Source organism: Nilaparvata lugens, chromosome 8, assembly GCF_014356525.2.
Source record: "Nilaparvata lugens isolate BPH chromosome 8, ASM1435652v1, whole genome shotgun sequence".
Lineage (NCBI taxonomy): Eukaryota > Metazoa > Arthropoda > Insecta > Hemiptera > Delphacidae > Nilaparvata > Nilaparvata lugens.
This window is the reverse complement of record NC_052511.1, coordinates 14,515,824-14,528,895: the sequence shown is the minus strand read 5'-3', so window position 1 is coordinate 14,528,895 and position 13,072 is coordinate 14,515,824. Positions and strand designations below refer to the sequence as shown.

The 13,072-nt window shown below is 32.8% G+C and overlaps 1 protein-coding gene across 2 annotated transcripts in view; it reads right to left on the bottom strand.

Annotated features, from left to right (window-relative positions):
* Positions 1 to 2,066: 2,066 nt before the first annotated feature.
* LOC111047697 (aminopeptidase N) overlaps positions 2,067 to 13,072 on the bottom strand; it is an 80,850-nt gene continuing 69,844 nt past the window's right edge. Inside the window, exons 17-18 of one of the 2 annotated variants that reach the window (XM_039434030.1) lie at positions 11,715 to 11,796; positions 2,067 to 4,337 (exon numbers count right to left, since the gene is read on the bottom strand). In XM_039434030.1, the coding sequence (XP_039289964.1) occupies positions 4,152 to 4,337; positions 11,715 to 11,796 (268 nt within the window). In that variant the 3' untranslated portion in view covers positions 2,067 to 4,151. The remainder of the gene's footprint in view (positions 4,338 to 11,714; positions 11,797 to 13,072) is intronic. The other variant, XM_039434031.1, reaches the window with a different exon arrangement.

Sequence of the window (13,072 nt, the reverse complement as noted above, 5' to 3'; positions counted from 1 at the left end):
GTGATCTATCTTTTGCTTGAGCAAAAGACTGATGGTAGACTTGAGCATCTGGACCCGGCTTTAGGCTCCATGGAACTCATTGGCAATTGTCCAGGGCCAGCTGACCAAAGGTGCTGACCTTTTTAGAATTACTTTTATAAAAATAATATTGATTTTTTGTGAAACACAAAGATCAAATAATTTAATGTGACCATGAAGAATAGCATCTCCATTGTTATTTTCTTATCCACTTCTTAGCGTTAATTTACTAGAGAAAAAATCAATTTCAAGAGTCCATCATCACATCATCGTCATCATTCCAATGGTTGGAAGGCAATGAAATAAACAAACATAAAGTTGTCATTGAACAAACCCAACAAGCTGGGAATATTACAAATTATTATGATAGATTCAGTCGTTTGTCCTTTACCAACTTTGTCTTTAGTGGGATGGAGAATCATTCACTTTGCCAATGTCCAAATTTCATGTTTATTTGGTTAATACACTATAATTTGTAATAAAATACTCATAATTTTCAAGTTTTGCAAATTATTAACAAGATCCACATATAATACTGAAAATGATAGTATCATTCACGGTATATAGAAGAAGTTCCGTGGTATCATCTAAGTACCGTGGTATCATTCAATAATAAGTTTAGGTTTTATCATGCTGGCACTGGTTTCTATCTGCCTTGGCACACAATTCAAATTCAATTTTGCGGTCTTTTCCTGTTTTTTTTACCCACTTTTACTGTTTACAGTAAGTAAAAAAAATAAATTGAGATCTATAAAATATCATTAATCTAATGATTTATAGTTTTTCTACAAAATTGATATTGCAGCAGAGCAAATGAGTTTTACTATTTTGATAATATTGTTTTTCTATAATAATTTCATCAGCCTCCCCTCATTCAATAACCTATTCTACAGAGTGGGTGAAAAGTCCGAGAACGGTTGAATATCTCATACACAAAGGTAAATTTATGGTAGGTGTGATTGGGGAAATTAATAGTGGAAACCACACATCGATATTTCAAACCGTTCAGAAGATATTCACATTATTAATCAATACTATTCAAAGCAGAAATGAGAGAACAAAGTATGAGAACGGCTTAGTATCTCATAAAAGATTGTGATTCCAAGGTGGGTGTGATTGGGGATCCTCTGAAATTGAAAATACCACTTTACTATGACTTCAAAAATCTGGTCCGCCATCTTGGATCCGCCATATTAAATGCAACTTCATTTTTTTAAATGGGAAGGTTGTCATGCAATACATTATTTCGATACGAAATTTCAAGAAAAAATTAATGGTGAGAACCGTACATCGATATCTCAAACCGTTCAGAAGATATTCACATTGTTAATCAATACCACTTATGTATTTCATTTCTGATATGCATTATATTGATTAATAATGTGAATATCTTCTGAACGGTTTGAGATATCGATATGCGGTTTTCGCCACTCATTATTTCTTGAAATTTCGTATCTAAATCATGTATCGCATGACCAACTTCCAATTTAAAAAAATAAAGTTGCATTCAATATGGCGGATCCAAGATGGCGGACCAGATTTTCCAAGTCATAGTAAAGTAGTATTATTTTTCAATTTGAGTAGGATCCCCACTTACACCCACCGGCAAATAACCTTTGTGTATGAGATATTAGGCCGTTCTCGGACTTTTCACCCACTCTGTATAGCCTTAGTGTCCGATGTCTTATTAGGGAACTTTGGACCATATACGACAAGATGGAACTACCCTTGGGTCTCACCACCATTGAAAGCCATACGCTAATAATAATAACCCATTCTAATAATTTCATCAGTGTAGGCCTATAGTATTGATGAAAATGATGCACACTTATCTGGGTCTATTTTAGAATAAGAAAATATAATTATATATGTCAACAATATCTGGGCTCTATATGATTGTCAGCAAATACCTTCCAATAGATCAGTGAAATTTGTGAATGTAAAACTATCATGTACTATTATTTTTGTTAAATATTTTTCTCACTGCATTATTGTAGAATGAATGATAGTCTGAAACTATAAATGGAATCTGGAAATTGAAAATATTGTAACCATCTAATTGTTTTATTAATTATAATAACAAGAAATAACAGTGTTATTACCAATTAAACGTTCATATTACAATATCAATATAGCAGTAGAAAGGAGTTTTTTCAAACATGATAATTCAATGTATTTTATAGTCTATTAGTCTATAATGTAGACGAACTATTAAATTTTATTACACAATAATGATTGATACATCACATAAGTACAACATATTGATATCAATAAATTCAAACGTTTTAGTAGAAAAATTACATCAATAGAAAGCTAGAATTTATTACTCTCAATCACACATCATAATTATTATTTCACCTAGTATATTTATAATGCTAAGAAAATATTACATCAATACATATTCATTAAACTATCATACTGTATTATTATCTATATGCTAGTTTCATACAAATTCTGGAGGCTAATATATACACAATAATGTATCATAATATTGTAAATACTTCAAGAGGAAATTATTATTAAATAAAACTACTATACACTGAAATAAGAATACTTTAGTAATTAAGTGTTTGACAAAAATATATATACGCGTTTTATTATTATTATTCTAACATTAAACTTTGTTGGAATATGAATTTAGCAGATAAAGCGTTTAGGAAAGTCATAATGTCCTTAAAATCAAATATGTTTCACAGTGGTATCACTATGTAATAAATTCCACGGCTAGTGCAGAATCCTCCCATCCTGATAGTCAGGAAAAAATAATTTTGCGTTGGGTGACTGTACATAAGTCACAGATTATGAGACTCATGCATAGGTCTAAATTCTATTGAAGTTATTTGGATTTCGAATTTTAAGGAACTTTCTTCAAATATTCTCTTGTAACTGACCCGAGTACTTTTAATCATCTTGATAATTTAGAAAGAAACAAAAAATATTTTTCCATTTCAATTGAAAAATAAATTTCCATTGAAAAATGGGGGTTAGTCCACATAAGAGAGAAAAGTTGAAAATATCACTTAGATTTGGAATTGAATGAAAAAGACTAAGAAATTGTCAAAAAACCACTTATTTATTGATAATTAGAAAGACCGGTTTTGGTTATTAAGCCTACACCATTGTCAATCTCTGATAAACTCTTCAGTTTATCAGAGATTGACAATGATGTAATAACCGAAACCGGTCTTTCTAATTATCAATAAATCAGTGGTTTTTTGACAATTTCTTAGTCTTTTTCATTCAATATGAATAATTACCACAATATCAACTTCTCAACTACACAAAAAGGATTTGGAATTTATCAGAAATACTGTATTCTTCATCTGAAAATTTATTGGAGACACTCTCTAGAAACTGATATCAAGTACAGCAGTTGAAATACAGTATTATATCCACATAGGAACCTGATGGAGAGGTATGTTAAATTATAAATTCAATTATTCCTATCCATAAGTTTCACAAAATGAAAATTGTGTAGTTCTCTACAATTTTGTCTGAGGATACATTTGTTTTCAAATAGCGTAAAAATGAGAAAATGGAATATTTCCACCTCCAACTATTATAATGTTGTCATAATAAGATCTAATCCTACTGGAGAGACTAGAATAACTTTATTGAAAATACTACTCAAATCAACAGAATCAGTTATGGAATGTGTAAGTCTAACACATACCGTTGAATTGTATAATAATAAATTAATAAAAATACATACAAAGCTGCTCACAAATACAGACATACGCATTAAAGATCAGACAAACATCTTCTCACACATTCAAGAAAGAGAATGATACATATACAACGTTTATGCAAAACATAAAAAATATTTAGGACCGTTAAGATCTTATGAATCCTCAACAACGGCATGAGATGTGTCAAATTTGAGACGTTAGATGTTGCAAATTACAGTTCCTCAGAGACGAATTCTCTCCTCCTGCTCTGATCACATTCAACTGTACAATATTACTCAATCTGATATAATCAGTATCAAGAGCTCTACTCCATAAGAAGGTGGGCGATCAAACAGGTCACCTTGTTACCCACCTGTGACAAGTTTTCACAATCAATACCTAATTCATTATCACGAATGTTATTCGTGTCAAATCAGTAGAAAACTATTTAAATGTATTTGTTTGTTAACTCAATCGAGTGTTCCTCTGTGAAATAGTGGTGCTATTGACTGCAGAGGTCAACCAGGCTATGATTGTTTTGTAATTCGTTCTCATCCAATTAACGTTGGCCTGTGCGTTCTCCAGTACCTGGTCCACTACTTTGCTGGCTGATTCCAAGTCTGATTTCCTCTCTACCACGAACTCTCTCAACTGTAAAATTAATAGAATATGTAATTGATATGAGTAATAAATTAAAATGAATACTGTACAGATGAAATCCAATGTTCCCAATGGAAGTAATGAATTAAATTTATTGCCATAGTAATAAGTAATAAAATAAATTATCACCTCCAATGGAAGTAATAAATTGAAATGAATACTGTACAGATGAAATCCAATGTTCCTCCTTGTAAATCAAATGAAATCCTTTTGCAAAATTCAATCTGAAATATTAATTTAAGAGTTCCATCAGCAGTCTAAAGTTGATCAACAACAGGTCAAAACGTCGTTACTGCTAAAAAGTAGGTGTTTCCACTTCAAAAGTGTTTCAAATTCGAATCAGCAATTGAAAATGAAAAAGAAATGGTAGAAGGGAGGACAGAACAATTACTCAGTGAATTACTGAGGAGTTAGTACCGTACCGTAGTGGATTTTGTCATTAATAACAACAAAAATACAGACAAACTGATAAAAAATTGCTTATAGTCTGTAGTCTTTATTAACAAAATTAATAAAATAATGCTCGTGAGAAGGAATGAATAAGTAAATTTATATTGTAAACTTCATTTCAGTTATAACAAATATAGCTACCGTACTCTACATAAATTATTATTTCTACTTGATACACGCGTATCACACATAAAAAAGATTATGGGAACGCTTACGCTTCAATTTATACGCATAATTGTTCGCTAGTCACTTTCATTGAATAGCAATCATGTTTTCAATTTCCATGCATATATTTCATAGGGCCTATACCGTGCTCTTAGTATTGGAGAAATTATTGAAAATGTAGCCTCATCTATTTCCATAGTAGCCGAAACATGTCGTTATGAAATTATTCAAGGCTGTTCGGTACACTTTTAAATTATTCAAATTTGATAATTTTTTTCAATACAATTGTTGAGATCATTATAAGAGTGAGAACAAGTGGCAACTGAAATTATTAAGTGGTCTAATAAGCGAGTTATGGATTGTTGAAGTGCTAGACTCCGTTTTCTTTCCAGATCATAAACGGTTTCCAATTTTCCATTGGAGTTTTTTTTTAATATATTCAGAATATCATTTACTTTGTTCTAATATGCGTTTTTTCGCGATTTATGCCAAAATAAACAAGTTATCGAATATACAAAAAATTTTTACTTTTTTATTTATGAACGATATTGGGAATAAAATGTTTTAGTTTGGAAAGATACATTTTTTGAATTTTTAAGAGAAGTTCTTTTAATATAGTCGAAACCGTTTATGATCTGGAAAGAAAACGGAATCTGGAAAATTAGCACTTCAGCAACCCATAACTCGCTTATTGGACCACTTAAAAATTTCAGTTGCCACTTTTTCTCACTCTTATAATGATCTTAACAATTGTATTGAAAAAGATTATCCAACTTAAATAATGAAAGAAAGTGTACCGAACATCCTTAAAAGGGTACTCAGATTTTTTATTCATATTAAAAGTAGCCTAAAGAAAAAAGACAATAGTAACTTGTGCCTAAGAAGATAATTTTGAATAAAATTTAGAATTTAGAAATAGGCCGACACATCTAGAAAATACCTGAGTCTATACCTAATTCATGCAGGTGAACGGGCTAGAGTCAAGAAAACTTCAATTAATCTTGCCATGCCTGATTAATAGGTTTATACTATAGAATAACACTACAATTTGAAATAATAGAAAAATACAAACAGCCTCAATAAACATTGGCAGCTAAAATCGAACAACAGAAACAACAATATCATGTTACTTTGTTGACATTCTTCATCTGATTCGGGGGCGCATTACTATCCCCGTTTAGATAGCAATACGTCACAAAACCAAACAAGATCAGTCATAAAATAACCAATCAATTTCAACATGAAATTACTCAAGAAAAAAAAAACCGTTGAACCCAAATTTCGTCGATAGTAACCCATATAACCCATTTCATAATAATTTTGAATCCCCACTTTTTATTGACATTCTCGAATGAACCTTTGTTTCACTACACTGCACTTTCGTTGGTTTGTACGTTGCTTTATCGTCGGGGTTACAGTACCTTGTTTTTGGCGGTGAGCTTTTACCGGTTGAATTTGGCTTGACGGCGACGTCCTCTTACGTCCCTAGACCTGTCGTCTGAACGGGTGTCTTGAAGCGGTTTTACATAAAGTTGCGGAACCAAAGGGGTGGTAGTACAAGAAGTTGGTTTGGGGACACACATGAACCGCTTAGCGGTTATTTGAAGAAACAATTATTCGTACATGATGAAGAAACACAATTAAACCTTTCAGGACATGGCACTACTAGTAAATTTAAACATTAATAAAAATAAAACTAGCTCCTACATTAACTACTGAAATAAACTTATAAACCTGCCCAAAAAGGGGGAAACATAGTGACTACATCTTTACTCTCGTAGTGCTCCTAGCAAAGTGTCCTCCGGAACGTAATCTGGTCTCTCGACTGGGGAATCCCCACTACTGTATTTAGAAACAGGTCTCCTATTGGGCGAATGGAATCAATTTGACCAATCGTCGCGTGGCTTCTACAGCCTTTGGACCAAATAGTAACTGCAAAATCGGTAGTTTGTTATAATTTCAATGCTTGCTGTTTTCCAACTTATCGCATTTTATGTCGCGACAAGAAGGCTAAGTTTTAGAGATAATTCCATAATCTACATTCCTCGACGACTCGGAGCCACAATTTTTAAATATCTATCATGGGAAACTCGAAGTCATGGCCGTTCATAATAGAGAGAGAAAATAATTTATTTCGCTAACTCACTTACAATAATGGCTCTAGTCTATTGCGTATTAAATTTACTATTATAACTTGGAAAAGGCCTGAATTAAAGAGAGTGCCCGGCACACTCCCCTTCCTTCCGGTGTGAAACACGCAAAAAGAAATCTAATCAGGATATGTTACCATAGAGGCATTCTGTATGATTTGGAGAGTCGAATTTCTGGATTGATAGTAGGATCCAATTTGAAGCGGGCCCTCTTCAAAAGAAATCTCTTTAATCATTCCGAAATTCAGCAAAATGTATAACTAATTGAGATTTGTGGCAAGAGTCTTTAAAACTGTGGCAAGAGTCAGGACAAAACAATATGGACGTGTCCACCTTTTAAGTAGGTACTAAAGACGGACCGAGTATAATAATCTTGAATACTTCAATCACTTTATTGAGTCCCTGGTTATTTTCTTGGCAAACTCTAACAAGGGAAAACGTTTAAAAGACATCATAGTTTTAATTGGTTCTATGTTACTCTGCTGTTGTAAAATATGAAGTACGTTTGATCATAATAGTAAAGGATGAAACTTTTTCACTCAGCTGAATGTATTGAAATCTAACTATCATTACTATAGAGTTGAGAGTGCAACATATTTTTAACAATATAAAGCAATTCAATAGGCAATACTATTCTACATAGACTACGATTCAAAGATAATAATGGTTGAAATAGCATTATTATATCAACGCGAGAGCTATATGACACAAGCGCGATTTTGCATTCCACAATCATGAGAAAAACACTTTTCATTATAATATTCTAGTAGGAAACCTCTACGACAGAACGCTAGTCAAAACAAAACAATGAGTGCTAGGTTTAATCGACAATTATTTTATACTTCGCTTGTCACTAGAGTATTGTAATTTTCTCACTGCCTACAACTTCAACTGGATAAATTGACTCGACAGCGATCATGGTTATTTATCTCAAACTCAAAGTACCTACGTGACATTTTCTCAAAACACTGGAAGAGTAATTCTCAAGGCATGATTTAATAATATTAAAGTTCAGCTCTAACTTAGCATTGATGAACTGCTGCTGCTTTCCTTCTGATTACCAACATTATGAAATTTACCAATACATAACACATTAATAGACTACTATTACACTATTACTGATTCCCAAGTTCACTGACATTTCTAACCTTACTGGAGCCTCACATAATTATTCCTCAACAATAAACTTCATATCCAACTAGTTTCAATTACTCTACTAGATCTTAAAATATCTCAACTTATTCACATGGAAAACTCTCTCACTCTTCCTTCTCCGTTTTCCTTTGAACTAGACTTTACTGGCCAAAGTAAGATTTCTACTATACTGTTAATTACTTTAATTTAATTTTCCCAACAAAAATTCTATTTCCTTTTGACACGAATTTTCCTACATATTTCTACTTCCATATCCCCAATTAAATTTTTAATCAACCTTTCAACTCTCAACTACAGAATAATTTAAACTCATGCTTAACTCAAGAGATTTTCCCTTTTTATTTCAGATTCAACTAGAAGAATTTCACTGTTAATTTATTTTAATTTAACCCGTTCATTAGTGTTCCAATATTTATTTCTACTTTCACTGATAACCATTTTAACATTACCTAGGTACTCGAAAAGGTTTCTCTGTTATTTTATTTGTATACCTTAACTAATCACTTTAAATATTCATTGTCTAAAACCTTCAATTTTCGTTACCATACCAAATTTCTAAGCAACTTTAAACTCAATAATACCCCCTTTTTTACCAATTTTTACTTGTGTTTTGCGGCTGACTTTCCTACCAAACATTAACGAACCTTTTGACTGGGCTTCCCTAAACTGCATTACGCTGATTGTTTTCCTTACAATCACTACGAAGAGTCACTAAATATTCTAGATTTCGGTTTACGTTATTCTACTGACGAGCCCCATAACTCTCGAATGAACCAGACCGTTTACTAGATACAAAAAAATCTTAGCTCACACCATCTTCGGTGCCTTTCGCTAAAATTATACAATTCCACCGTACAAATTTGCAAGGTTAGTCACAGCTAAATTCCTTGATTTGTTACATGGACAACTTTCGGGCAGTGCTCCGTTCTCTCTGGACACGGACCTACACTCGCGCCGATTACCTAAATTCAACAACAACACACATAGGCAGGACATCCCCGTGTCCTCCTCTAAATCTTGAGTCTCAACTAAACAAAAAAAATTCCCCACAGCCTACAGGAAACGTTACCAACACAACGGATCTTTACACTATCACTACGCATGCCTACCGCAAGAATCACACCTAAAAAAAAATATTTCCAATAATAAAACTGATTCACCTTTTCGAGAATAAACATTACTGATAAAGGGACTTAACAACCTCATCTCAATCAACTTATTTTTATACAAATTCCCAAGGATTGATCATCGTTTCAAATTTCAATTTACAATATCTAATTATTTAGTTTAAACATCTCAAGGCCAAAACTACTCATCAACTTTTCAAAACTAAGTATCAACAATAACTAATAAAACAGTTTCCTATTTATTCTCTGATTACCTTCGATCAACCTAAACTTATCAAAAAAATTTCCTATTTTCCTCAAACATTCTCCCATAATAATTTCCGAATTTTCCTAATTTACTTGGGTTGACCTTTAAAATCTCAATATTCACTTTCACTACTACTATACTATGATGATACTCAAGTACCCGATGCGTGAGACCAGAATACGTACGTTGACATTACAATAATTTCTATCATCATTCACGGAATTACAGAATACAAAAATTTATTCAGCACTTAGAATCAGTTTTTTCTCACATGTCCTAGTTTCTTCTACTCATTTTTATTCTAACGTTAAACCTTCAATATCAATGATCAATTTCAATATGAAGTTTCAGAATACTTTCAACTTAAGCATCAATGATACTTGACTTTATCTTTAAGCACTTCAAAAGATTATCATTTTAATGGTTAACATAACTGAATAACTTTCCTGTTTCATCTACAATTATTTAATCTTCAGAAAATTGGAGTGGCAACAATAAATTATTCATTCAACTCCAAACCCAAAATATTGACAGTTAACACGTTCACAGAATGAATTATTAAGTATAGACTCAGAAAAATTGATCTAGTATTATTAGAGTAAGTTATGAAAAATTTAATTTTTTAGAAAATTTGAATTCCAGAGATTTAAATATCTCTAGACAGCAGAGTCGGCGCAGTTGTGTGCCTAAGAAGATAATTTTGAATAAAATTTAGAATTTAGAAATAGGCCGACACATCTAGAAAATACCTGAGTCTATACCTAATTCATGCAGGTGAACGGGCTAGAGTCAAGAAAACTTCAATTAATCTTGCCATGCCTGATTTAATAGGTTTATACTATAGAATAACACTACAATTTGAAATAATAGAAAAATACAAACAGCCTCAATAAACATTGGCAGCTAAAATCGAACAACAGAAACAACAATATCATGTTACTTTGTTGACATTCTTCATCTGATTCGGGGGCGCATTACTATCCCCGTTTAGATAGCAATACGTCACAAAACCAAACAAGATCAGTCATAAATAACCAATCAATTTCAACATGAAATTACTCAAGAAAGAAAAAAACCGTTGAACCCAAATTTCGTCGATAGTAACCCATATAACCCATTTCATAATAATTTTGAATCCCCACTTTTTATTGACATTCTCGAATGAACCTTTGTTTCACTACACTGCACTTTCGTTGGTTTGTACGTTGCTTTATCGTCGGGGTTACAGTACCTTGTTTTTGGCGGTGAGCTTTTACCGGTTGAATTTGGCTTGACGGCGACGTCCTCTTACGTCCCTAGACCTGTCGTCTGAACGGGTGTCTTGAAGCGGTTTACATAAAGTTGCGGAACCAAAGGGGTGGTAGTACAAGAAGTTGGTTTGGGGACACACATGAACCGCTTAGCGGTTATTTGAAGAAACAATTATTCGTACATGATGAAGAAACACAATTAAACCTTTCAGGACATGGCACTACTAGTAAATTTAAACATTAATAAAAATTAAAACTAGCTCCTACATTAACTACTGAAATAAACTTATATACCTGCCCAAAAAGGGGGAAACATAGTGACTACATCTTTACTCTCGTAGTGCTCCTAGCAAAGTGTCCTCCGGAACGTAATCTGGTCTCTCGACTGGGGAATCCCCACTACTGTATTTAGAAACAGGTCTCCTATTGGGCGAATGGAATCAATTTGACCAATCGTCGCGTGGCTTCTACAGCCTTTGGACCAAATAGTAACTGCAAAATCGGTAGTTTGTTATAATTTCAATGCTTGCTGTTTTCCAACTTATCGCATTTTATGTCGCGACAAGAAGGCTAAGTTTTAGAGATAATTCCATAATCTACATTCCTCGACGACTCGGAGCCACAATTTTTAAATATCTATCATGGGAAACTCGAAGTCATGGCCGTTCATAATAGAGAGAGAAAATAATTTATTTCGCTAACTCACTTACAATAATGGTCTAGTCTATTGCGTATTAAATTTACTATTATAACTTGGGAAAAGGCCTGAATTAAGAGAGTGCCCGGCACAAACTATTTATCACGGTGGAAAAGTATCTACTTACTGATTTCAGCTCAAAATCTGTGTTCATCCTATTGGTCGAGAGTCTGATAAGCGTATTGAGGGTGAACATTGATTCTCCAAAACTGCAAAATGAATATTTTCACATGAGACTCACAAAAAACCAATACACAATAAGTATGGATGCAAAGAGCAAATTAAACGATGAATGATAAACACATGATGATTAATTATTAAACATGAACAATATGCAATGTTGGATCAAATTATATAAGATCGAGCAGCACGACATCTATATCTAATGCACAATCTTCATGAGATAGGTACCGGTACTTCTAGTTCTGTTTATCACTGGATTCATGTGATGGATAATTATTTTTCAGCTTAGAGTTGTCAATCATATATGTACTGGTCACAGTGATCACAAGTTTCAACCATATCCAGTATGCAATTTCAACGTTATCTGGATTAATACGGTTATAAACGTCGTAGGCCTACGTGAATCTACTGCAACTGCAATACACTGTTAATCAAGATTCAAGATTCAAAATTTTTTCATTGCAGAAAACATTTATACAAGTGCATAGCATCGTCATAAATTAAACATGGTAAGTAAAAAGTATTTACATTCAAAGAAATAAACATTCTAACATAAGCATACAAACAGCAAACAAAATACCTTCAAATTAGAAACACCTCTTTTCTATATGGACTATCAGTGTATTTGAGACTCATATATTCTCAAAAAGACATCAATCCACGATTGTATCCGATTATAAATCCGATTTTGTACCGATTCGGAACCAACCTTATATATCCCTGTTTTTTCATATTTTTGTTTTTCAAATTGTGAGCTGTCTATTTTCTGTATTTTTAGTTCCGTATTACTAAAATGCAATACATGCCCAAAATTCTATATTGGACAGACCGATCGTAACTTAAGATACAATGAACACATAAAAGCATTAAAATCAAATTCAGAATCCACATAATTATTATGCAGAACATTTAATAGCCACAGGCCACACTCTCAAAACAGTACAAACAGATATTGACAAATACTACAGATTCTTCGAAAAGCTAGAGACTAAACACACTTGAACAATACAAAATTTTTAAACACCTCAAAAATGACAAATCCAATCTGATCAATGACCAAATAAACTTCAAACCAAATGCAATATTTTCACACATTTTGGCCACACAGTCCAACCCATAGAAAGCAAGCGACCCTAGTGTCAGGCTGATGAAGCTCCTTCTCAGGAGTGAAATGCATTCCTCAATACTCCAAGAAAAGTAAGTGTTTTTCAAATATTTACAAGTAACACAGTGTCTGAACTACAACAAAGTTATTATATAGTGTTTCGTCATGGAAAGCAACATCAATTACTACCTCATATT